General features: G+C 38.4%; 1 protein-coding gene across 2 annotated transcripts in view; it reads left to right on the top strand.

Annotated features, from left to right (window-relative positions):
* LOC104942386 (RALY RNA binding protein like) overlaps positions 1–21,176 on the top strand; it is a 116,908-nt gene extending 95,732 nt beyond the window's left edge. The window contains exons 3-9 of one of the 2 annotated variants that reach the window (XM_010767604.1): positions 6,327–6,402; positions 7,419–7,466; positions 8,753–8,928; positions 13,788–13,904; positions 15,230–15,396; positions 16,714–16,752; positions 18,423–21,176. In XM_010767604.1, the coding sequence (XP_010765906.1) occupies positions 6,327–6,402; positions 7,419–7,466; positions 8,753–8,928; positions 13,788–13,904; positions 15,230–15,396; positions 16,714–16,746 (617 nt within the window). In that variant the 3' untranslated portion in view covers positions 16,747–16,752; positions 18,423–21,176. Of the gene's footprint in view, positions 1–6,326; positions 6,403–7,418; positions 7,467–8,752; positions 8,929–13,787; positions 13,905–15,226; positions 15,397–16,713; positions 16,753–18,422 lie in introns of both variants that reach the window. The other variant, XM_010767603.1, reaches the window with a different exon arrangement.
* The last annotated feature ends 6,285 nt before the right edge of the window (positions 21,177–27,461 follow it).

Genomic DNA, 27,461 nt, shown 5'->3' with positions numbered 1-27,461 from the left:
TTGACTATACCATTACAGCACATAATACAATCTCTTAATGTCATGGCCCTCAGTTATGCTTTTGAGCAGAACTGTGTTTCTTAGAATACATGCTTTTTCAATCAGTTTGGCATTGTGACCCATGAGCCCTAGTCACACTGTTTATTACTAAACAGTGTATGAGAATTTCTCAACAACTATTGGATGGATTGCATTATAATTTAGTTTAGGCCTACATGGTTCCCAAGGTAATTCCAAGGATGTCATGTGATTAATATTATGGCTTATTAGCAAAAAACAAATAAATGCAAAACAGAAAATGAGGAACAACTTCAGGAAAGATTCCTGTCAAAAATGAAGCTACAGTATATCAAACATATCATATCTTATCAGGACAGATTTAGCAAACTATGACATAGTTTTTAAATGTTTGTAGCTGTATAGTTGGTGTTATTTGAAGTTGCCCTTGGTGTGAGAGCGTAGCACAAAATGTCTGCTCTAGATGATAATTGTTTTGAGCTTGTATTTATGAATGAGTAATGACGTTTGACGGTTTTTATCTTGAATACGATTGACTACATCTATTGACGTGACTTGCAAGGTGTCGACAATACTTTTAATGATCTGTTTTGAAAGCAAAGCCAGTGCAGAATGAGCTATTGAAAGCTGAGTGATTGAATTGTCATTATTCCAATAGCACAGAGTGATGACTGATGAGAAGAGCATCTTGCGAAATAAAAAGATTGTTCACAAATCTGCCAATCCTCCAGCACTCTAACAAAGAGGTTCTTTGGCTGAAATGATACAATCTATCCGTCTCTCTTTCTCTCTGTCCGGTGCTTGTTAGCTTACCCCCTGAAGCCACGAGCTATTAGCTTGTTTTATCTCCTCTGTTTCTGAGAGGAAGAGAAAAGGAAGAGCGTGGAAACTGAGAGTGAGAGACGGAAAGATTACAGTCAGCAGGTGTTTGTGGCTGCTGCAGTGGTTCAATCATTCTCTTTCCAGTAATATAAGGTATCTTCCTGTTCCCTGCATTCTGGCAAGAATCCCCCTCGCCTTATGTTATTTGGGTCCTGTTGATTTTCAAAAAAGTGCTTTCCAATCCAATTGAGTCCCCGCAATATGTTGCCATATGGCCTTGTTTATTCAAAAGCCTAGACTTCCATTACTCGGCTGTTATTCATCCCTCGCTAATGAAAGCAGGGGGTGAAATAAGACTTGTGAAGCTTTTCCATGTCGGCACAGGTGTGGAATAGAAAAGGTGATGCTCAGAAATGAAAATGTCTCATAATGAGCTTCCTCTGAGACACAGGAAGAAGTATGGGATGTGAGAGAGAGAGAGAGTGGCGGATCTTGTGCGAGGGGAATGGAAGGTGAGAAAGCGAGAGAGAAAGAGATGTTGAGGGATGGGTTGAGCCCGATGGCAGATCAGGCAGCACGAGAAGTCGGAGGGAGACAGAGATGTAAGGCAACAAATGAGGCCAATAAAACACATGGGCAGGCTGCTTCGGGGAGTCACGTATCCTTGTTTTCCTGACAGACGAACACAGGTCTGTCCTCAGTGATTACTTACGCTCTGTGCCTTTTTTCTTTCCACAGCAATTTACCTCCATAACCTTTTCTCTCCCACGGTTCCTGAGCCAATAACATTTGCGCCCTACATAGTTATTCAGTGTTGTGTTTGTTCAGTATCTATATACAGACAGACAACAGCCCTCTCTGGGAGATAGAACAAGTCAATACCATATCTATAAATAATTTCACGGCTGCAAAATACAAATTGCATCATGTGTATGCTCGCGCAGCAGGTCGAGTATAGACCTTATAGACCCGCTTTGTTCAGCACCACGGACAGCTCTGACCCAACCAATGGTACAGGATAGAGAAGGATAATTGAATAAAGCACACAAAAGTGGTCCCTGACCCTGGGTACATGTCATTCATATCAAACGCAGCCTTTAGTGCTGCACTGATACAAAATGTTCTGCTAAAAGCTGCATCAGAGGTGACCATTACCAGCATAGCAGTTAGTTCCTCCAATGCCGTTTGTTTACACAAATGGAAGTAAAGATAGTATGAGCACAGTATGTGTTTTAGACACTCCATCTTTTTCTGATAGAACCCCTTCTGAAGTAGTGTGCCACAGTTTTTGTGATGGTCATTATTATGTGCAACAAGGCCTTTGGTTACAAACCAAAACACTAAGAAGTAATATTTCTGAATGTTTTTCGATTGATTTCTGAATGTTTTTTTAGTAGACTTCAGTTTAAACCAAGAAAACCAACCGTTTTGGATTTGAATTGATAAGTTTGACAGACAAACACAACCAAAACATAATCATGTCTTTTGTTTTAGAGATTTACTAAGCAAGAAGGTCAAATATTCGCCAGTTTCTGCTGCTAACCAATATTATATAGACTAGACTATAATTTATTGATCAAAAACAGATTTAGCAGTCAAAAATAATCTTTAGTTGCAGTCTGGATTGACGTCTAGACTAATTATAATTACTTTATGAGCAGCTGTTGTATAAATATGTAAAAGACGTATCTTTTTAGCTCTACATTGAACTTTTACCCTGCCGAAAAATGTGGTATTGATCGTTTGAGTGAACTGAACTCTTAAACCAGACACATCCTGACAGCCTCAGTCAAAGTGTGCAAAAGCTCTCCTCTGCTAGATGCACTAGCTGGACAGAATACCAATGATTTGGCTCAACAGAGAACCCATAAAGTAACACTGACTCTGGTCTGAAAACAGCATCTGGGGTCAGGGATTTTTAGAAATCGCTTGAGGTTTTGGATGCTAATTCTATTTTGCTCGATTGGTATGGGCTGATTAAAGGGTTGGTCTAAATTAGTTTTACCAGGCTGTAAACATGTTCTTTTCTGGTGTTAAGTTGGGTATTTTAGCATAGGGGTCTAGGGGGATTGACTTGCTTCAACGCCAGCTAGTGTCCATTTGGGAAACTTCTGGCACTTCCTTGTTTGCTTCACTTCTTCGTTAGCTGTTGCCACTTCCACTCGCCCATATACACACTTATGCACTCATTTGGTCATGCAACTTTGTGAAACAAGTCTGTGTTTTAGCATGTCTAAGTAAGTCGTATACGAACAGAGCAGGGTTTAATCCTATTTCTCGTGAGAGCAGCCACTGTGAGAGAGAGGCATGAGTTTGCCTGTGGCTTATTTTCAGCACAGTGCTATAGTTGCTCTCCGGGGGATCTGGGCGCCTCCACTTGTTTGGTATTTAGATGAGAAGGAGAGGGGCAGGGCAGGCGCATAAATTGTTCATGCAAATGTGTGCTGCTTGTAGGGACAACATGATAGTGAGAACATGGCCGAATGCGAAAAACAACTATTTGTGAGGAAGTGCTTTTTTAAGTAATCCATGTACCCTGGAGGCACTTGGGTTTGGGTGTCGTCGCTGAAGGGCACCTTGTAATTTTCATAGCTATGAAATGGCTCTTCAGATTACCTTGCTGCATGTAGATGCTTGCAAAAAAATTGTGATATCCAAGACAATCTAAAAAAGCACATGATTGAATTCTTCTGCCTTCTGACATAAAGTATTTAAGTTATTTATCATTTAGATTCTTAAGAATCCTCAGCGCATTTTTTTTTGACTGTATAGCTCATATCTAACCTCTGAATGCTACTTTTGCGACTTAAAGGTCACCTATTATACAAAATCCACTTTTTCATGTATTTTATACATAAACATCGGTCCCCTCTGTGTAAAGAGATTCTAAAAGTTTCAGGAAAAAATATTCGCTCACTTTTTGTCCTGATCCATTTATATAAAAACCTGTCTGAAAATTAGCTGATCAGACTTTGGCCACTTTGTGATGTCATACAATGTTTTGGCTTGAGTAACCATTAGCCAATAAGTAACCAAGGTAACCCCCGCACACCTCATTACCTGAATCTTCTCCTAGAGCACCATTGTGTTCTTTTTTAACCAAATATCTCTCTGAGGGGCGTGGGGAGGGGCTCCTTATTTTCATCTAAAGTAACAGACAGAGAATCAGCACTTTTGAAACAGGGCTGAAACAGAGGGGATTATTGGACGCTACAATGCACGATCTGTTTGGTATTTCGAACAAAACACTTCAGAGACATGTTTTGTATATATCTGAGACCTATAATATATTGATGAAAAACAGTATAATAGGGGACCTTTAAGTTGATTAAAAACTCCTGCATCATTCCCCATCATTGTGTTTATAGCCTCATAACTGCATCCATATGGTTTCTGGAATATTGTCCTCGCCTTTGAGTGTTTTTCTTTGGACCGACGGCTTGTTTTGACCCACTGGCTCCTCTCCCGGAAGCCACTCAAAACAAACCAAAAGGACCTTGCAACACCCTTGGCAAGGCACGTATAGCGATTTGAAAAATTCCGCATCACTGACTGGCTTTGTCACCAAACCTGATGGTATCTTTTTATACACAAAGAACAAACAGCCGGCTATAAATCAAAGCTCCCGGAACATCCAGCTCAGTGCAAGTTCTTCTTCATGTGCTTATTCTCTTTCATTGTTTTTATGCGTTTAAGGATTCTCTCCTGCCTCGCAACAAGAATTCCATTTTGTAATCTTTCCGGTGCACGGTAGCAAGGTCTCCAGTCTTGTCTCAGAAAATTGGCTCTCGCAGTGGTGCACCTTAGCACTATATGTCCTACAGTACTGCAGCTTTGTAATTTGCTTATTCAAATGTCTCCTGAAAAGTTCAGCTTTAAAGTGGAACGGCACAGAGGTTCCTGAGAGCTTGAGTTCATTGTACTCTCTTTTTATTATGAAGGGGAGACTTTTATTCTCCCTTGTGCTCAGCCAGGGCTTTGAGCTATAATGCAGAACCATTAATGTTATCATGAGCGAGCTCTGTTTGGAGAAAGAATGTTTTTTTTCACTCGCATTGACACAGTTCTCCTATTTTAAACTAGGTTACTCTGCGGCTAGAGACGTTATAGACATTCACCGATAAAACCCATCATACTGTCGAGCAGGGGTGTCAAACTCAAATACACAGTGGGCCAAAAAAAAAAAAATGGGTACTAGTCGAGGGCCGGACTGGTTCAATGTTTATTGCAAAACTTATTGAAATGAACTTATTGCACATATTAAACCTGGAACTAACAAAGCTTAAATTATTGCCTACAAAAACAACATTAAATAATCAGTTGAATTAATTTCTTATGGCTCGATCTGCGGCTTTTCCCGAGTCATTTCTTATGATTAAATTTTTCCAGCTTCAAAAAAACAATTCCCCTCAAAGAAAAAAACAAACATGCTCTCCTGTTGTCGCAAGAAACAAAGTGCAGAAGGAAACATCCATGTCAACTCAGGTTGCTGCTCTGTGATGCTAGTTCAAGCCAGATGCTTGGCATCTCATCTTGGGTGCAAGTTCATCAATGTTTGGGGTCAGGCTCTGAGCTGAGGAAATCCTCAGGATTGAGTGAAGGTGTGCGTGCAATATACCGACGGGCCAGATCTAATAGTAATTAGAAATTATCCTGTGGGCCGAAATTAAATCCACCAAGGGCCTGATTTGGCCCCCGGGCCTTGAGTTTGACACGTGTGCTGTAGAGCAAGGTTATATAAACTGAAACAATTGACTTCACCCCATTATTTTGCATCAATAAAGAGTATATAAAAATGTAATACAAATAAGTAACACAATATAATGCTGTGATAAGCAGATTTAAGGACATGTCTCCCTGTGAATAAAGTAAATGTCTACACTTTTAAGTACAAATAGTGTAATAGAAATAATATAATCTCTAAATGTAATTATGAAATAATTCACATTTCAGATATCTTTATATAATACATACAGTAAAGACTACTTGCAGTAGTATTTAAATACTTAAAGATACTCTTTTAATACTCTTTAAATTGCAGTAAATACTGACATTTTTTACTATATTTTTTACAATTTTTTTATGTTATTATAGTTTTCTTCAAATCGTTTTTTAATGTGTTTTTAATCCTTGTTTGATGTAAAATTCCTCGTATGTGTTAACCTACCTTTTAATAAACCTGTTTCTGATTCTTAATGTTATTAGCCACTCAATAGCTTTTCGAGGAAATGTGAGGTTTAGCACTATTCTTTTCCCCTTCTTTCGTTATTATTATTTCATTTGTTCACCCCTCAAATATTCATATTCACATAAAAAAAACAATGGCTATGTTCTTACAAAAATAATGTGTTTGAATACAAAATTAAATAATAAATTACATTACAATGTAATGCCTGTTTATGCTCAATGAAGTCTTACCAAAACCTATTATTATAAAGTTTTCAGTATGGCTGACCTGTTTTCTGTCTGTTTTTGTGTTCTTGCAGACATAAACATGGCGGGCGAGCCGAAGCCCTACAGGCCCAAAGCAGGCTCCAAGAGGCCGCTCTCAGCTGTTTACAGGTAAGATCTGACCATCCATACTCCTTCATCTGAGGAGCTGCAGCCATAAATATGAACTCTCCTCCACACCCTGCTCTTTCCCGCTGATGTAAATGTAGAGTAATATTTCAATATGAGAATTTCTATTATGTTTTAGCCTTGAATTTATAATTGAGTTTTTAATGCTCTCCATATTTTCAGCACTGACTGGCGTTTGTAAAGCTCAGAGGAGATGCTGTTGTGTAAGCTTTATTAAGCATGACCCTGATTTTCTGCCCCGTTCACATCTCCTGGTCACACGGATCAAAGCAGTGCTTGTTTACTGCAGGCTGATGTGGCGGAGGCTTTTTTTATTCACTGGGACACTGTATTGTGTATTCAGATGGTCTGTCCATTGGCAAAAAAGTGTTTAATCCCTCCAATTTACTCCTTTCTGAATTGTTGGTTACTTTCTTGTATTGCACATCTTTGTTTACAAATGCATTAGTTTATGCATTGTTTTACCATAAACCCTCCTTTGCATTTGATAGCTACAGCTGAAAACCACCAGGAAGTAATATAGCAATTACGGAACAGGAACAAGAGTGGCAAAAACAACAGTACACCACTTCAAGTTGAAATAGAAATACATTAATACTAATTACAATTCCTGTGAGAATTTGCTGCATTTCAAAACAGCATTTATTTTCCAACTATCAGCATTTCAAAACAGCTCCCCCTTTGCTCCTCTTCTCTGAATTTTAAATGAGTTGCCATCCTGAGTGTGTACTTAACATTGATTTTCCTCTCCAGGGTCTAAGAAAAAATAATTTTCCTTTCATCCCCCGACTGTATTTCCCCTCTGAAACTTTATTTAGATTCTTTGTTGATCTGTGGTCTTTGCATGCCAGTGTGTCTTAGGCCTGCTGCCTAACCTGCGGTTGGCTTTAGACATAGAGCATGTCAGTTTGAGTCAAAACAACTTGAGTTTCTTTTTGACAGATCTCATCTCTTCTTTATCTGTTCCCCCGTCTGTTTCCCCTGCTTGTCTCTCTTAGCGGTTATGAACTTGATTACGAGTACTACAGGGATGACTTCTACAGCAGGTATGTATCGTTCACATTATGTTATCACATTTGAGATTTAACAAGGAAACAGCTGATTGTTAACTTTGCCTTACCCCAATTAGTTGTAGTTGCTATCAAACTACACACATGCAGTTTACAATGCTAATTGTGGCACATTTACAATGTAAGATTCTTAGTTTAAGACAGAGGAAAACAAAGCTGATCATATAAACTAGAGGTAGCTAGCTAATTTACTGTCATTGTTGTGGAATTATCCACAACATAACCTACATTAACGCACTTACTACACGGCTTCTTAATTAATACAAGTTAATAATTTGACACAAAATATTGATTGAAAATGATTGTATTAATCAAAGAACATTTGTTTTTGCTTCTGTCTAAGAACTGGCTCCATAGAAAACAAAGAAATCCGTAATCTACCAAACACAAATTCTTGATAAATCGTAAATGTTTTGAAATTACACTCTTAAAATATGTCTTTCTACAGACTAATGTTGTTAGTAACAGATATGTTCCATGCTAATATTGTTAGCCGTGTATGCTAACGATTGCTACCGCTGCTAACTTTTTGTTAACTGTTTTTCACCACGCTCTAAGATTTTTTAAATACCCTCTTTCTACATAACATAAAGAAATACAAAGCAAGACCAACCATTGGACAATCATTTTCAGGGGCGTGGTTTAGCTAAAGATCAATAGGTCTCTTTATTTATGACTCCCTCATTAAACATCTCTAATGACAGATGTAGTTCAGTATCCTCACAGAGGCACCTGGAAATAGCCAACATGTCAAAATGTCCGATCAGATCAAGCATGCGACTCGAGGACGATGAAGGACACTTGTTTCCTCGGTCTCATTTAACTGCTGGTGATCTGACTGCTTATCTGTTGAGACACTTTCTAAATGTCAAGCTTGTTCATAGCTGTGACAGACTCCTACTGTCACTGAGAACAGTCAACGCTGACGCCTTCATTTGACATTAAGCACCCTCTTCTTTTCAGCCTCTGCATTTGCATGCATGTATCGGCCTTGGAAAGAGGGCTGGAGGTAGATTTCAGCTGCAAAGTCTGCCTTTTGTTTTACGGGTGCCGTTTCGGAGAATGAACCCAAGAGAAATCCATACAAAATGTCTCTTGAAAAACAACACTGGGAACAGATAATAGGCTTGAGAAAGAGGTGATGGTGAAATAAATGGAAAAGCTTTTAGATGTTTTAGCACATCTTTTAGAAGAAAGTGACTTATAGGAAAAGTGTGGGAAGTGAAGTGTAATATTTTAGATATTTTTTTTCTTTCCTTGAGGCTTTTTGACTACCATGGCAGAGTGGCCCCCCCACCGAGGGCCGTGATCCCTGTCAAGCGCTCCAGGGTGCTCGCTCCTTCCTCCCGCCGCGGGAAGACCTCCTTCCCCATCAAAACATCCTCCTCTTCTTCCTCCTCATCCTCCAGACCTCCCACGTCCTCCTCCGGGCTCAAACGTACGTACAATAAGGTGCTTTCTACTTATCTTGTGTTTACACTCAGATGTGACTTTATTTAATATGGATTTTTTCAAAAGAACGAAACCTAATTACTCTAATGGCATTCTGTCCTTTTGAAAAAAAGAAGCCTTCAAATGCAAAAAAAGAAACACGGCTCGGAGAGAAAAGGGTTGGCATTATTCCGCTGTGCTACTTACGCCACTATAAAAAGCTATTTAATTCACTCCAGCAGCTCACAACAAGCCACACTGCAATGTAGAGCAAAACACTAAGTCGCAAACACAAAATATAATCCGAGCTTTGCGAGGAGCACTATTCATTCGGCGAGCTATTGCTGTCACCCAGGATCCATCTGGATCTCATTCGCTCCTCTGATTAACTGGCGATGCATTATAACGTGCTAAATGTAATTAATGTGAGATTGGGGCCATCTCTTTGGATCTGTGGTCAGCTGTGTTTCCCTAAACGTTAGTCCATCTGTAGCCTGTGTAATTGGCTACAGTGTTTATTCCATTGTTGCCTGTCTAGCCAGTGTTATCAGCGCGAGCAGCTTGGGAGCGAAGGTCTGTGAGGAAGACCTAGTTGCAGTTGGTTTTATAGAGAAGAAGAGGGGGGGGGAGCCCATTTCCCGGCCTTCTTTTGGACAGAGTCGATGAATTCTCCTCTCTTTCTAAACTGCAGTGTGTTAGTAATTTGCCCCTGTGAAAAAAAATCCCTGTTTGTATTGACTTTGGCCTAGATAGATTGGACAGTGCAATAAGGCTAGCATGTCCAAACAGGGGGGAAGGGCTAGTGGGGGGAGTTTTAAAACGATATAGTCTGTTCAAGTCGTTTTTCACTTTAGGGGAGACATGGAAACAGCTGTCAGAGGCAGGGATCATGAAGATGGATAGATTTGTGTTTTCCACATTAAACCCTCTTTGACGCACAGTGTTGAGTGTCAGTGTATGAAGAGAGATTTGGCTGTTGGCTCATTCTGTCAGTCTATTAAGGAAAGACTGAATGAATCTTTAAGTTTGGTTGTGTTGAGAAAGTTACACAATCATATGATTTACTCACTATTCATTGACACCTTTATGTGTCTATAATACCCTGTGTTTAATCTGAATAGTACTAATTTCACTTTTGCACTGCTCTCCTAATGTTTCCTTTTTTTATTTTCCTCAACTGTCACAATTACTATTTTGATCAAGCCGCTAAATTATACCTACATTTTTTTTACATCATATTCCTCTCTGATAAGCACATTTGTTTCAATATAATTCAAAATAAGTCTTACATGATACTGAACTAGAGCTGCAAGTCAAATATTTAGACGGATTTGACAGACACTTGGTTGAATTTTTATAGATGAAATTGAACATTTACAGCGGCGAAATGTAAGACGTTCAGGGGCACAACAATTGTAAACTTATTTTTGTTTCTGTGCGCTCCTGTTACAAAATGTTCTGCAGGGGAATTAGGATCTCAAAATGGTTTGCACTGATGGATGAAGAATAGTGCAAACATTTTACCAAGATGTTATCCTCATTTAGTTAAAAACTAAAAACTCAGGATACTGCTCGTTCAGTTTATTTAGATATTCAAATTAGACATTAAACACATAATGTATGGGTTTGATTATGTTTAGAAATGTTACATCAGTAAAGATATCTTAAACATATTTCTCAAAGAATCTTCCTGATGTCCATCCTCTGAACTTGTAACCTTTTATACTACCATTAAGAGTCACACATCAGCATCAGCAGCCCCATGGTCTTTTTCCAGTCTTAATATCATAAACAAGTGATTTGAGAGAGACATCCTCGCCATCCCCAAAATAAATAAATGTGCTCGATCATGAGTTTCTAAAATCAGATCTAATACTCATTCCATAAATCTCATTTATAATGCTTATTGAATAACAATGGCAATATTTTCGCCTGTTCCTTCAAAACGGGCTATTTAAAGATGCTGTGTCGATAAGGATGTGTGTGTTGTCTCTGCAGCTTATGTAACTGATAGCACAAAAGGGAAAAAGACCTGGAGGCGGAGATAAATTAAAAGCTGTCCCACACATTCTTATCATCAAAGTAAGCCGCCCAGAGCGAGCAGGGATAATGTTGGAATAAGGAAGCGAGTGTGCATGTGTGTGCATTTATGGATGTTGCTTTGTACACCGAGATAGAGACACTTCAGTGTTTCCCACCATTGTAATGTCAGAGTATATCTATCTGCTTTTTTCTCCTTTTTCCCCTCAAGAAAAAGTAAATTTTCCGCATCCCTGTAGCTTTAGAGTTGACTGCAGCTTTAGGAAACAACATGAGACACATCCTTGTGATTTACATTTACCTAAATATAGCTTTCAATGGGGCATTATATACCCCTTCTTTCCTATTTCACTTTCCCACATTAATCATCCCGTTTTTGAATATGTTTTGGTAGATAGCCTAAAGTATGTATTGGATCTTACCTGGGCAGTGTTGTTTTTCACTCTGAATTAGTGTGAAGGATTATTTTTTGGAATGCTAGTTTACAGTCAGCTTATCTTTTCGAAATGTGTATCATGCACTGACATCTCCAACCGTAGATGTTTTATGCAACAAAAAGAGGAGTGGATCTGCATTGTGATGTGGTCTGGGTGTAAATATACATCAAAGAAACGCACTTAAAGAGCCGCGTGCCGACATGATACCTGACTAGATTCTATGCATGTCTCCTCCTCATTTTCCATCCGCAGCTCCACAGGAAACTCGTAGGTTTGTTTACCGAACACTCATCCATCCTCTCTCCAGCCCCGAGAGAATCTGATAGGTGTCAGATTTTCTTCTCAACTTCTGCTTTTCTGTTTTTCCCTTCCTCTCTGAAGATGACACATTTCAGCTGCCGTGGGTTAAGGCATAAGATTATTTTATTGCTTTTTATGGTTAAATTAGTTAATCTTCTCAGAGCTGTTCACGAGTACACCCGCAACAGTGATGCAGTCCACATTGAATGAATTGTTACGCCCTTCAGATGTATTTGTTTGTTTTGTTTTTAAGCAGATGTTTTTCACGTATGACACACTGATGTTGAGACTCAAACTTTGGCAAAGCAGAAGGGAAGAGAAATTATTCAAAAAGCAGTAAACAGAAACTGTGGGGGGTCATATTGTGCCCCCTGTTTCTAAAGCAGTATTTTAAGTGAGGCAATAGTCTGCTAAAGCGGCAGAAAGTGAGTGTAAGCAACTAAAGCAAACTGGTTTAGGTTTATGTGTCAATGTAATTTAATACAAGTGAACATTTTCAAGTTTGGATGAAAACACAAAACTACTTTTTATCTATATGTTATATTAGATGCGCGTCATTCATAATTTACTGCAAAATACTTGTATGTGGATATTTCATACAGTGAACGAGCAGCTTTCCCTCTTCACATACGAATCCTAGATTTATTTTACTGAACTCCATGTGGCACATTTATAATTTGCTATGGATTTTAGTCTGGTATTTTACGGGTCCCATACCTGTTTAATAATTTGTTAAGAAGACTTAATTTGGTGCCACAGAGACCCTTATCTGGGACAGTTGCTTGAGCTGGCTGTGTTTTTCACTCAGGTCAACATTCATGCATATTTAGAAACCATATTTCATTTTGATTGCTTGCCTGTAAAATAATTTGATCTTCTTTATGTCAAGCTGTGCTGTTTTGCCCTAAATGCAAGACTCTACATTATGTTACCAATTATTTCATTTGCTATAGAAATTGTTGAAATAGTTTTGTGTAGTGTGCACTATTAGTTAGGAACGACACACTTCCAGATAGCAGTTCAATAGCATTTTCTTTTTATAATTCTTCAAACTCAAGAAGCATTGACAGCCATGTTAAATAATAGCAGTTTAAATTTTTAGAAGTTACAAAATCATAAAATTATTGAGTTCTTCTTCATTCTTGATAACTGTTTAGTTCTTAAGAAGCTACTCTGTTGAACATTTTAAAAAAGAAACTGCAGCATATGCTTCAAAACAAGAGCCGTCCAATGTCTAATGCCAATGCCAATGTAAACCCAGACAGATGCTTTGGGTTTATTCCCTTTCCTGTAGTTTTTTTTTTAGGTTTCTGTGCATGTAAATAGTCTTCAAAGGCTAAATCCCAAAGTTCACGGCAGAATAATTTTTCTCCCACACACTGGCTGAAACGCCTCGTTTGGACTATTTAGTTCATTTTCGTAAAAAAGTGACATCGCCATGACACTTGCACTTGTATTGGGTAGCACTCCAGCATATTGTACGTGATAGGCTAAGGGGCAGGACAACTCTAAGCGGTTTACCAATCACAACAGACCCAGTATTAACAGAGTATGAATACATTAAATGTCTTCTGCTGAAAGGTAGATCATAACTACTTTCTAAAGTATATAAAATGAACATCTGAAGGATTACAAATGTAAGATACACGTCTTTGACCTGACCTTCACAATATGCAAATCCAAGCAGATGCTTTGTATAGTGTATGACATTCCCTTGCTTTATATAATCACCGAAGCCAGCTGAACGACAGCATAGAGTGTGTTCAGATATTGACGTTTTTGAGCAAAACTTGAGCAGAACTGCACAGCATGGTGGGCGTAAGCTGTGCACTAATCTTCAAATGGAAAGCAACAGGTCCATATTTTCAGCAGGGTGACTTTACAGATGGCCAGATGAGATGTTCCTCCCTGAGGATAGAGTGACTCAGAGTGAAGACATGATATCCAAAACTAAGAGCATTAACACATGACAGCATGCGGTCTGTGATAAAGCGGTGTGAAGCACGGTCATTAAAATGGCTGCACGAATGAAACGAGAACAACTTCAAAGTAGCTATAAATCTGTATTTTTTTTGTTTCCGTCCCTCAGCAGTGAAGACGGACCAGCTTCAGACTATAAAGCGGGAGCTCACTCAGATCAAGTTGAAGATCGACTCTTTGCTGGGACGCCTGGAGAAGATCGAAAAGCAGCAGAGAGCCGAGGCTGGTGAGAAGCAACACGAATCAGAGCGGGAGGGAGGGAGGGAGGGAGGGGAATTAAGAGCAAACGCTGGCCATAAGTCTTCATGACATTTTGGGAGATAAGAGCCGTAGAGCTCTCTGTCATAACTGCAGACAGGTGTCAACGCCATGCTGACGCCACGTTTATTTGAGAGGTCTTAATATATATTTGACAATAGAGGACAGTCTCCTATTGAAGGTCACTTAGACAGCATTCATGTTACCATTTTTCTCCCAGGCTTGCTTGCTTAGTTTTATTTGAGCTATCAATCTTTGTATATTTGAATTCCATCACCAAATAAATCACACAAATCCTTGTTCATCCTTCAAGCAAACTGTGTTTTTTTTCAAAGGGAAAACTTCACTAGATACGAAAATAAACAGACAAAATCAAGGTTTTTCTTTTGGATGGAGATGGATGTTTGTTTTTAAAAGCTATCGGCTTGAAGCATGAAGAAATATTTCATTAACTATGGTTAGGTGGCACGATGATTCATCATTTATTTTATTTCTACGGAAAATTCAGCATGTATTCAACAACATAATGTGGTAGGCCTATATATAGCCCACATGACTTTATGTCATGAGCTGCTCTAATGATGCAATTTATCATGGCTATTAACTTGAGCAGAATTCACCGTCATCCTGGTGCTTTATCATTCAGGGTCAAAGATAAATAAAAGAAAGGACGAGAGATCCTGCAGTGTTTTGAACACAAACACACTCATTTACTATTTATGTAAATAAATGCAAACTGTCAAATTCATGCCAATGACACAGAATTAGCTTTTGATGGTTTACATAGAACACTTTAATTCCCCAATGTATTGTAGCGTTGAGTTAAATACCAGAAATATTTCCCCGCTTATCATAGAGTGCTAACTTCTTGCCTACATATCGAAAGAGGCACATCAACAGCAGCAACTGCGGTCCTTTGTCAGTGTCTAAACTTTATTCAATCATGTTTTGTCGGTGTTAGCTGGAAAGCTAAAAATAGAGGCTTCGGTTGCGTTACGGTTGCTCAGGTTGTCTGAATTTAGCAGCTGTTATTCACAGCTGAATTGGCAACAGTGTCTTTAATTTTAGATGATAAATGACAGTGTTGACAATGGACATATATCAATTTGTCACTCGTCGAGGCTCTTCTGTCCAGCTGATCGTATCTAGCAACACGTCCTCTTGGGAACGATAGTGAGGTCATCACATTTCTGCACAGGTTTTAAAACCAGAAAAAGGCAACCATGTCAACTTTTTTTTTACTGCTGTGTGACCCAAAAACGATTGTCTTTGCCCTTCTTTCTCACTCAGAAGCTCAGAGAAAGTACGAGGACAACTGCGACTCCCTGCATGAGGAGTCTGTGTCGGAGACGGCAGAGAACTCTGGGGAGGAGGCGGGCGACGGGGCTCTGGAGATGGAGGCGGGAGAGATGACCGATGGAGGCGAGGACGAGTACGACGAGGAGGGCAACCACCATCTGGTAAGAGAAACGGCTGACAGGCGTGACAGCGAGGCAGAGAGCAAGACACTTTGGGAGATCTCAAGTGGGCAGACAGTATTTACATTCTTAAAGTTAATTTTACAGAATTATTCATGGCCGCAGATCTGAGAGAGCCGAGCTTCACATGAGTGAACGGTGAGAGCTTTTGGACTGACAGTTTCTCCCTGTTGACCCCCTATCACTCTGGAAGACTCTTCACAGGCCCACACACAGGCACACACAAACTTATAATTGAAGCAGAGGGCTCAAGAGACACAGAGGAGAGCTTAAGACCACCGGTGTGAATCTGGATGTAAAATAGTGTAAATAGGTTTCTGTTCACAAGGCTGCTGAGGAAGTAGCACCTGTATGGAGAAGCCAACTGGAGCTGTTGGGAAGGTTTAAGTTTTATATATTATAAAAAAAATAGTTGATAGTGTTCAGGAATGCTGATTATAATTGTTTCTAATTAACACCAGTTTTACTACCAGTTTACAAGTTTCCTTTTTTTTGTTCTTTGTTTTTACAAAACTAGGTTGAAATGTATTTCTCAGTGATGATCACCAGAAACCATATTATTCTGCAACATTTAGCTTCAAAGAGACGGAGCCACTCACAGATTTCACATGTTTTTCCAATATCTCAACCAAATCAATTCATTTTGACTGGCCTCAAAATGTTTATGTTCTTCAGAAAAATGTACTCAAACTTTAAAAACATGGCCATCAACAATTATATTTCAATAAACTCGTATAAGTAGAACTTTTCCAGAATCAATGGAATCCTATGAGAGAATATTTTCATCAGTTTTAGTCACACGCTGTACAATTGCTTGTGCAAAATGTTTCGATTACAAGAAAAGTAACAAATTCAGCTGGTATAAAGACAGAGACTGTGTAAAAAGTATTTTTCAGCATTTCATTTCATACCACACTGCATTCAAATCTGAATAATTATCCTCGGTTCCATCCTCTGTTCTGTTGCATTGGCCATGGGTTTGACCATGCTTTCTCTATAATGATATATTTATTAGCCATTAAGCAGGTGAGTAGGGGCATGCTCTCCTTGATGAAAGCTTGCTGCCCCTGCTAATGGAAGACATTATTTTTCAGCGACAGGGAGGTAAAGATTTATTTGTTTTCTGAAGGTCACACCGATCACACATCGTGATAATGTACACCACAAAGAATGTTCTCGGGCTGCGCTTGTTCACCGTACAGCGGCGATGACCTTTTAGGAAGAATGAAATACAACCTGCTCGCTTCTGAACGCTAAATCATATCCATATCTTTTATTTCCCTCTCCCCTTCTTTTCAGATAGAGAACCATGTATCGGATATTGACAACTGAGATCAGGTAAGGTTTATTAATCCATTACAGGATCTGTGAGTTTGTTTTACTAGACTGCAGCCAGTCTTCAAAGCCCTCATTAAAAGCCTTAACGGCTGAGCTGTGTCTTGAGCATCTCTAAACATTCGTTAATCATCTTCTAAGTCATAAACTCTATGACATTTAGAAGACCAGCTCCACTGAAGGCTAGCTAATGCAGAATTCAACAGAGGGATCAATAATGGCATTCCAATGGGCCAGAACTGCCCATAAACAACATTCATCTAATTGAATTGTGAGCAAGGGGGTATGAATGGTGAGGCCTTAGGTATAGAGTTTCCTGCTCTCTTCTCTCAGGGTGAGGGTAATGATGCAGCCACATCATCAGTTGGCTCGCTGCTGGCCGGCTCCACGTAGCGGGGGTGCTCAGCTGTATGTATGAGTTTATGTAAGCTCTGTTTAACTCTTCCATAGCTTTATGTGTGAGCAAAGAAAAATCAATAGTTCATAATGGCCCCGGATTTTGATTTATTTGAAGTTGTTTTATTTTCCAATTGTGGTCACATTTGTAATTTTCTGCAATATTTTGTATAATTCTCAGGGTGTGTCGACTATAACCTCCAAGGTGTGCAAGATATAGGCTAAATAAACAGTGCTTTATTGTTGAATACCATCAAAGCAATACATTCTTGATTAATGACATTAACTTGTATCTCTCATTGTCACTCACTGTTCAAGTTAAGTTTGAAAGAATACTTAAACATTTCAGGAAATTCGCTTTTTTCACTTTCCTATTAACGATTCGTAAAGATCAATGACACTGTCAAGTCTGTTGAAAACATGACGCTAGATTCAGCAAGCTAGCTTAGCTTAGCATACGTATTAAACCGAGGGAAATGGCTACTCTTAATCTTTCCGAATGTAAGAAAGTCAGGTCACCAGTAGCCCTAAAGCTCACTATTCAACTTTTTTGATGGTTTTATCAGAATGTAAACCAAACTGTAAGGAAGACAATTAGCAGTAATATTAGCATTAGCGTATCTCTTTCTCAACGTTAGCATGGCTAGCCTACATTTATTAGTGTGAGCCGTTTTGTTGGCTTGATTTATGATGGGATTGCGGATGAATTCATTTCATGAATCTGTTCCCTTTACCTTAAAAGAACAGTCAGTTGCTCTCAATGTTATGTTTATTTTGTCATTTATGTGTGCACCAGCTAAAGTTTTCATAGCTAACCCCCTACGGCTTTTCCCATATGCCTTTCTAGGCGTCTAGTGTCCCAGTTCTTGCCACTTTAAAAAAAATAAAAAACACGTTACACTTCAGTTTTCCATTTCCTTTCCTCATGTCTGCCTTTTCAAAATCCTATCAGTAGCCAATTCACCAGAACCTCCTCACAGCACATGCATTTAAAAACCTGAAAATCCCAGTCAAGGTCGCAGAGAGTCTATGAATGTGGTTATATGAAATCACAGTGAGAAGAACCCTAATAAGTCATGTCCAGTAGAATTAGGAAGGCAGCTTTATACCAGCAAGTATTTCTGCACTTTCCAAGATATTTCGGAGGCAATTCAAAACGGACAAGCTTTAAAACTCAGCCTAATCCTCATCAGATTAACTGCATTATAAATAGCCACCATGTTTTAGAAGGAGATGCGGTTTTCTAATGTGTGTTTTCATCTTCTTTATCACATCAGGATGAGGCAGCAGACGTTCCCGGTTGGTGGTATTAGAATTCATCATCGCCTTCAAGAGACAGAAAAAAGATTCCTGAGGGATCAAGACTCTCACACTGGACTGTAAATGGTATTCAAGAGATGCTGAATCACATTTAGATTCCCAACTCTGCGGCACATAGCGAACGTGATGTGCTCTCTGAAGAAAATCTATTCAAGACTCATTTTCATGCAGTGGCCACCTTCATGGATATCCTGTGCGACTTATATTTCATTGCAGGAGGCTGAGAGTATTATGCGCTAATCCTGCTCCTGAAAAAATAAATACTATGGGAATGTATAATAAAAAAAAGGCTTTTTATTCAGATTTGCAAATTGAATTACGTGGAGCGGAAGGGAATTGTTGATTTACCATATGAAATGTGTTTGCAATGTCATTTCACAAACTGTATTTCAAAGGATATTTGCTCGAAGATCAAATTAATAGAACAATCGGCGACCGCAGTATGATATCCACAAAACTAATGAAACATCGGTGCCGTCTGGGTCTGCTTTTTCCTCGTGTATAAGCCATGAGCTACGAGCATAACTTTATCCAGCTTATCCATTTATCACACAAATACCCTGTGGGGCTGTTCCATCATATATTCCAACTCCTGCCAACTTTCAAAGCAGACATTTCCTAGAATGGTAGAGAGCCAACACTGGCACAGGCGTCCTGCCAACACTGGCACAGGCGTCCTGCCAGGGAGCAATGCCCCAACGTCTCAAAGCGCTCCTCCCTGTTCAGCCTATGCATCCCAACATGCACTGCTGCTGTTCAGGAGCCAAGGCCCTTTCTCATTCTCCTCTACTACCCCCCTGCATTTTGATTTGATTCTGCTCAGGCGAAAGTGCAAGCTGAGGTTTTTTTTAATGATATATCAAGACTCCTTTTAGAAGTATGTGATCTGTCTTTTGGATCGGTTAGATTTGGAATACATCTGTTATGATACACTGGCCTTAAAAACCTAAACAAGTAGTGAGACAATACAATCCATTAATCTATTAATAAAATACCTAAAATGGAAGATAATCTGGCCAGCATTGGGTGATTTGTCCACTCACTTTGTGCAGTTTACTTCATTATATCTGCCAATTTATTCAGAATCCGAATCAGAAATTCATTATTAGTCCCACGGTGGGGAAATGTACATTGTTATTGCAAAAGTAGGATTAGTTGTTGTGTTGTTGCCATGCGGAGCAGCTTCAGTTAAGTGATTTTAATCAACCTGATTATCAACAAACTGCTGCAAATTGAAATCTGTCACCAGTGAGTGGATATCTTCATGTTCTACTGTTAATCATTTGCAGCAGGTTTGCCCAATTTATTTCCAGTTTGCAAAAAAGTAAATTGACAAACAACACTGACAAAGGCATGTGTCTCGTCTTAAGCCTTCAGTTAAAGGTATTTGCAGAAGGAGGTAGATGCACCAGGTGTGCTAGCTGATCGCACAATGGCATCAATAAGTGTGATGATGTGTATCAGCCAATCAGCTGGCACACCTGGTATACTGTCAGTTAGCTATGGGTTGTAAGAAAAGGCTAGTGGGCTGAAACATTAATCACAGCTGTTAATTATACAGCGTCTTATTAAACGCTCATTAACCTCCATCATTGTCCTTAAACTCACTGCAGCTGAGTAACAGCTCTACTTCTCTCTGCTCCTATAACTTCACGGTTAAAATCTTCCTCCTTAAGGTTTTTTTTCAAGACCAACATGGCTATTGTCTATTAGAGGAGATAACTGTGGTTCTTTTTGCGCTTTAAACACTTGCACTTGATGCATAAAAACACATTTTGAGAAATTCAACAGCAATGTTACTTTTTGATTCAATGTCCTATTTATCCTTATGAAAACATGAGAATACTAACCTTGTTAAGGGGGGTTTAAATGTAATTGCTCAATGTTTTGAACCACAAAACACCTTTGAACTATGGCCGCACAACCTGAGAAAAGAAAATCAAAATACCGGGGGGTTTTGGTATTACTGACCCTTCTTAACAGAGAATGAATTAAATGTGAAGGAACGGTCGTCGCCTTGCACAACTTCATAAACAGTCAAACCTGGCAGTGCTGCCTGAAAAAAAAAACATAAAATAAAATGTCTGTCCTGCAGCTCATTCAAAATAAATGTCTGGTGAATGATGATAATGTGTAATATTTAGCACTATTTTTGTATCCAAAGACATGTCTAAGGGAAATGGCTCTGCTACATGTTTATCTTTTTTGCTGGTAGCCTGTTATTTACTGAGCAGTATGGTGATGTGTCAAATATTTTGCAAAAATGCTTCAAAAAATAAATAAAAACCTCATTGCTTTTAACTGTTGGAAATTATCTGGGTCACTTTAAAACATTTCTGGCTCAACCATCTTTAAGTTTACCCTGTATATAGTCCTTCTTGTTATTATTTCAAATAAATGAAAAAAAAAACTTTTATTGAGTTTAAAATAATACTGAAATGATATACTGACAGTTTGTTGGAGTGGTTGCAGGTTTTACCCAGAATCATGGGGCTTGTAGAGATAGTGTAACTGACAACTGTTGTATAGAAATGTACATTTTTTGTAAAGATATTTTTATCAAAAGGCATGTTTACTGTAACTTTGTATGTTCAGTTCATGTATTTAAAAAAAAAACAGCATAATTAAACTGTTGTACGGCTATAAAAGTCCCTGTCATTGTAGATAACTATTTGTGTTCTTTCAGTCAATAAAATGTTTGTGTCATATAATTATGTAGTCAAATTATTGAATGATCAACACTTTATTTTACAAATAAATATGAACTAAGGGAAGCTTTTGGCTTCATTGTTAGGGCTTTACATAAAAGCAGACATGATAATTACAGGTTGTGAAAAAATATATGTTAATATTTGGTGCATCACTATTGGGTGCCACTTAAAAATCCATTCTCTCCTCCATTTTCCTTCAATGCAGACTAACTATTTAATCATGATATATAAGATTATGCAGCATGTGCCTCTGCTGCCATCGAAATGACACTTTAACAAGTTTACAGCACCATGTGTGAAAAGATGTCAAATTAGCGTCAGTCAGCAGAAAAGTGGACACCATGAAGGCAGCTTGTCATCTTGTATTTCACTAAGAGCACCGGTCTCAATGGCTGCCGTTTAATATCACTGTTCCGTGAGAAGCATACTGATTCCATCTGGCCACAGCTGCATATATCCACCTCTGGCAAGTCATTCTACACCCCACTAATTGCAGTAAATCATTATAATAATGCACCAATCAACGTCACAAATACTCAAACTAAATGGTATAAGTTCTGCCTTAGATGAAAAGAAACCCTGATTTTGAATGTTGCCCCTGTTATTTGAGTAAAGGAATGTTGAAGTCTTTATTTTGCGTTCTGCTCATGAAATACAGGATATATGAAATGAAAGCAATTAAATTATTTCACTTTTCTCATGTATACCGTACTCTTAAATTCAGCTATTTTTTTACTGAATTCTTCAGAGAAACTGATTGACAAATTGTTTCTCCTCTCATTGATTTGAAGCGTGTCAAACTAAAGTAGAAACAATTGAGTTCAATCAGGATTTAGTTACATTCAAACAGGTTGAAGTTTTGATAGATTGTTTAGTTGCTATCAATCAAATTTGATCAAAACAAGTATAGTAAAGTGTTTGAGATTAAATAAATAATATTCTTTACGTTTAGAGTAGATTTTTTCTCACGAACATTTATTATAATACTTGTGTGTGTGTCTAGGTTAATTTACGACAGGAAAATGGGCAAAGTAAAAGTCCCTTCTCACGTGCTAGAAAACTAAAAAGGTCATGTGTTGGTCAATGTAGTGCATGGAATGAAGCCAGGACGCCCATGCGGAAATATCTAAAACACAAAAGTCAGCAAAAACAAATTCCAACAAAGAATCGTGGAGGCTGATTACTTTGCTTCACCAAGGTCAACCAAAAAAGAACAAGAAGGCTTTAGCTATAAAATTGCTGTCTATGATAAAAGAAAGCTATTTTGCATCGTACTCTGTTTGCCTCCAGTAACTTCTTCTGACCCTCTTCTGAAAGAGTAAGTTGTTAGAAAAGTGTTGAGGAGGTCCGGAACTGGCACAGACTGAGACTTCCTCCAAAAGTTCACACAGTATGTTTATGTCAAAGATTGATGAAAACACAAGTTGATCGATTTCCTTGCTTTGATGAAAATCCATCCACATGTTTTTACTAACAGTTAAACCGACAAGTTGAGTTTAGTTGATCTGTTTGGTTGAATATTATTTCAGTTTGACGTCTTTGCAAGAAGTTCAAAGTTCATTGTCACCTCCATCAGGTGCTGTAGTGTCACTGTCATGCTTATGGGCACTTGTGCAGCAGATATGGGACTTGTACTTCAGGTCGATTAACTGTCTCCAAATTCGTTAAACCTGTCCTCAGTCGGATTAACAAGCAGTCCAGTTATTGTGCTTCACTTTGGAACACACAACGTGACCTAAAGGCTGATTCTGACCCTGAGTCAGCAGAGCAGCATTTACAATCTGCCCACATTGTCCTGAATGGCACAGCTGGGAATAAAAGTTGTTCTGGTAAACAGCAACAGTCTCCTGGAAGCTCTCGTGTGTGCAAGTCGGTTCCATGTGTGACGCAGAGCATTTTCACAGTTGGATGGTTTTTAAGTCCACATGGAATATTTAGTTTTGATTGTGTCCGCTGCTGAAAATAATTTCCTCAGCACTTCCTGAGCTGCCAGTCCTCTGATGTCAAGGGCTTCATAATAAAAAAAACACATGCAATAAAAAAAGAGCTGGATTCATCAAAACATAAGGAGTTTTTGCGACATTAAATCGTAAAATCAACAACTGCCTCAATAAAATAACTATTAAAAACACATGGAACAAATAAAAAAGCTCCCCATATTGAAATCCTGTCATTTATGAGTGTATACAGTGGCTTCAAAGACGGTCTGCATGGTGTGAGAGTAAAACATAAATGTCCTTGAAAGGTTTCAGTATGTCACTCCCACTCTGATAGCCACTCTGTAAAGGAAGCTAGGCGGCTACAGATGGCTGACTTAAAGCCCCCCCCCCCACATTTATCCCCAGTAAAAGGTAACACAGTAAGGTTAATGAGGGCCGACTACAATGCAACACACAATTAGCTCGCTGTATCAAGTTCACAGCACCATGGCTGGCATGATCGCACACAGCTGGTCCCTTTTAACCTATATATGAGGAAACGTCCCACCCCTGTCTAATGCACCGGAGTTTATTCATTTATACAGAAATGACTGTGGCTTCTGAAGATATTCAGCCATGTGATCGTGAGCCTTGGAATGAAAATTACTACACGATTTGAATTCACCACCCGTGCTGTTAAACTTCTGCAATATTGATTTGTTTTACTTTCACTACTGTGGGAATAGAAAATAGATTAACACTTGGGCTGCTACTGCCAGTCAGTTGGTCATCTCCAGTAATGGGTTTATATGTTTTCATTTTAATATATTTCTTAGTCTGAGGCACTCCCATCAACTGGCGTGTGTGTATCTTCTGGCAGATTCATTTCAATCATTCTTAATTGTCTCCGATGTGTTTACATATAGATCTGCATATTTACATTTTCTCAATAAACATATGTATTACTGTGATGGGAAAATATACTTATTTTCCAGACAGTTTTACAACAAATTTAGAAGCAGGACTTGTTGTGAAAGCTCTTGCTGCATCTTATTGTTTTGTATATCCTAAAATATAGGTATACAAAATAAAAAACGAATACTGTATTCCATATTACGAGTTGGAGAGCTTTATTGCAAATATTCATTTCCCCAGCTCGCAGCACATATCTTAATTAACATTTATATTATGTTAGCTCAGGGGTGCATGATGAGCATATTTTCCTTGTCTGATTTGAAAAATATTTAAATGAATCCACATGTGTTGCCAATAATCCGAGTGTCAAGTAGGAAAATTGGAATGAAGAGTCCCGATCTTCATCTCTGCAGAGGCTTTAATGAAATCAGAATCATTTATGCCTGCTTTGAAGGATGAGCTGTTGCAAAGTCATTAAGTTTGCTAAGGGGCCAGGAGGATAACGTTAGCCGTTAGCTTGTAACGGTGGATACTGTCAGACGGTTTTGATGGTGTGACACATTCAGTTGATTTATCAGTCAGATTCATATTTTTGGGTCAGATGGTGGTCATAAGTCTGCCATCCCTACATGAACAGACATTAACATGCAGCATGTTATGCAGTGCCTTATAAGGAATACAATCATTTGAATACTCCAGTCTATATTAAGTACATCTTCCCAAATTGTAATATTGCCAGTGCACTCGTATGCCTGTTGGATGATATTACATTGATTCAGGAGCGGGGGAAGAACAATAACTCCTCCTGTGCCAGAGCTGCGAAAGTCATCAGGTTTTTCAGATAACATCCATCACTGGGTAATTTGAGATTGAAAACATGTCACATTGATGTATAGGATGTATGGAAGGTAGAGCCCAGAGCAGGATGATCGTAAAGGTTAATCCCGTTAAATCTGAGTCCGAAATACACAGTGTGGTTTGGATTTGCAGCTTCAGCAGAAATGAAATGTCACAAAACTGGAATTCAGAAGAAGAAATTATGAAATCACATCGCATCTATATGCAGATTTAGGATGTCAAAGAGGACTTGAAGTTGGCAACTTTAAGAAATAAACAGAGATAGAATAGGATTTCCTTTTTCATTTTGACTGTATATTCTTCAGTTTAACTAACTTTATTATTACTTCAAAATGATTAGCTCAATACTAAATTGCGGCTAGCACACGACAGTATGGGCTAGTCAGGTTACTTTTAAATGGTTGTATAAGGGTTGATGCTAAATGCTCGGGTTGGCAACCTAACACACTCCAAGTTCTGTAGTTTAAGGGGAAAATTTAAAAATAAAATAACAAAATAAAAATAATTGCTGCACAGTGCCTTGTTAAAAAGAAAAGAAAACTCCACGTTACCTTTAATACACTTGATATAAGTTGTTATACTGTTGTACTAATTGTAAAGCATTTATTTACATTAACTGTGGAGTTTTTATTGTAAAACCGCATGTTTACATGCAGTGCTAAAAGGCATTGTTTGTATCCTTAAGGTCTAACAAAGGTGTTTTTATGATGGTGTTTGTTTTTTTTAATATCAGATCACATATTATTCTATCTTCGTTAAAGTTTGCTCATGCAGTTTTACACTGTTTGAGAGATGAACTCAATGTGTTTCTCTGTGACAGCTTGTAAGACTGAACTCAATACACCTCTGTAAGTTGCTTTTGTTTTTGTTGCCTTGAAAACTTTAATAAAAACAATGATCCTCAGACCTGTATTGAATGAGACACAAACCGCATTCAACCTAATGTGACGCGCTCTCTAGCCTTTGTCATTTATTTTATTTATTCATTTTGTGTGGGGGGGCCTATGTTGTGAGCATTGTAAGATAATGAATGCAGTGTTGCGTTGAGAAACCCTAATAGCATAATGAGCGCTGCCAAAAAGAAACACAGAAATGAAAGACACTTAAGGGCCATTTGCTCCTCATAAATTCAAAACTATAGCCTAATTAATTTCTCTTTTGTCAAACAATGTACAAATGTACTATTTATACATTTTCTTTGTAGCATCAATAACTAAGCTGGGAACGAGCTTGATGAGAGCGGTAAAAGGGAAAGTTGTGGGCTGAGTGGGAGGGTTACTTTAAAATGTATAATGTTACAGTCAGTACACATATGTAATAAGTAACCTAATCGAAGTATCATAATATAAAAGTAATTACTTTCCCTTACTTTTAGATTACCTCAACATCAAATGCAATTCAAATATACAGAGAAAATAAAGATGTTAAGTATTATGTGTATTATGTAAGAAAAATGAATTATCTTGCAAGATATTTGTATCAAAAACGTGTTTTATTAAGTTATAGGCTATAGAGAATAGTTAAGTTCACAGGTGCTGCTTTAGTTTAACATCAATCACAGTATTTTTGCTTAATAAATCAGGCGTTAACTTACTGTATCAGAAAAAAACACCTTAACACTTTTAACATAACGTAATTTTTCATATATAAAAAAACAACTTTCATAGTTTAACTTCAAACCAAGCAGAATAAAAGTAAATAATATGTGCGTCTGTGTTTACAGCAGTCTTTTAAGGGGATTTATTATTAAAATACAAGTAATTTAACACGGGTTAGTCCAAAATGTACATTGGAAAATCAAGGAGAAATCTGACTTCTGTGTTTTTTATTATGTATGCTGATGCAGGCTCAGTTATCCCTTCACTTCTGCACTAATTGAATCAATAAAATGCTTTAATCCAAAGGAAAAGTTCTCACATTCAGAGCAATATGACCTTGGGAGCCACCCGGAGAGACATTTATCTATTTGATGCTTTCCAGAGCAACACATTAGGAATCAGTGGATTGAGATGGGAGAGGGTGAGACAGGTTGGCAGACGGAGGGGAGATAAAGGGAGAGGATACATTTTGAGTGATCTCTTTTGAAGCAGCGTGCCTCAATGTGTCACTTCATAATTGAATCCCTTCCTTTGTGCTGCTGAGGCCAAGGAGGCTCGAGGACAGCCCGAGGACGGAGATGTGGACACCTCCTGAGCCCGAGGGCCACGGTTCCCCCACCCCCGCTGATAACACTGAGCAGTACCGCCACCTGATAATTCTCCATGGAGACAGACTCCTAATGGAAAAGAAAGTCATTATGCATCTCAACGGGGAAACGATAACATAGTGCTGAAAATTGTCACATTATAATTACGGCCAGTAAATGGGCAAAGGAACCCCTCAGGTTTCGTGACTGAATCCGCTCCTGCTCCAATTATCTTGTCGAGAGGCCGCTGTCCATTCATGCACTGACACAAATTATTGTCATTTTACTACAACTGTCATAATTATCTTTCACATTATGACAAAACGTAAAAATAAGGTTAGACAGGTAATATGGTGTTTGAAAAGGGAGAAATGACTATTTCAGCAGTTAGTCATTATATCTTGTTTA

Source organism: Notothenia coriiceps, unplaced genomic scaffold, assembly GCF_000735185.1.
Source record: "Notothenia coriiceps isolate Sejong01 unplaced genomic scaffold, NC01 NC01_scaffold00004486, whole genome shotgun sequence".
NCBI classification, from domain to species: domain Eukaryota; kingdom Metazoa; phylum Chordata; class Actinopteri; order Perciformes; family Nototheniidae; genus Notothenia; species Notothenia coriiceps.
Note: the sequence above shows the minus strand (reverse complement) of the source record. Positions and strands in the feature narration are given on the sequence as shown.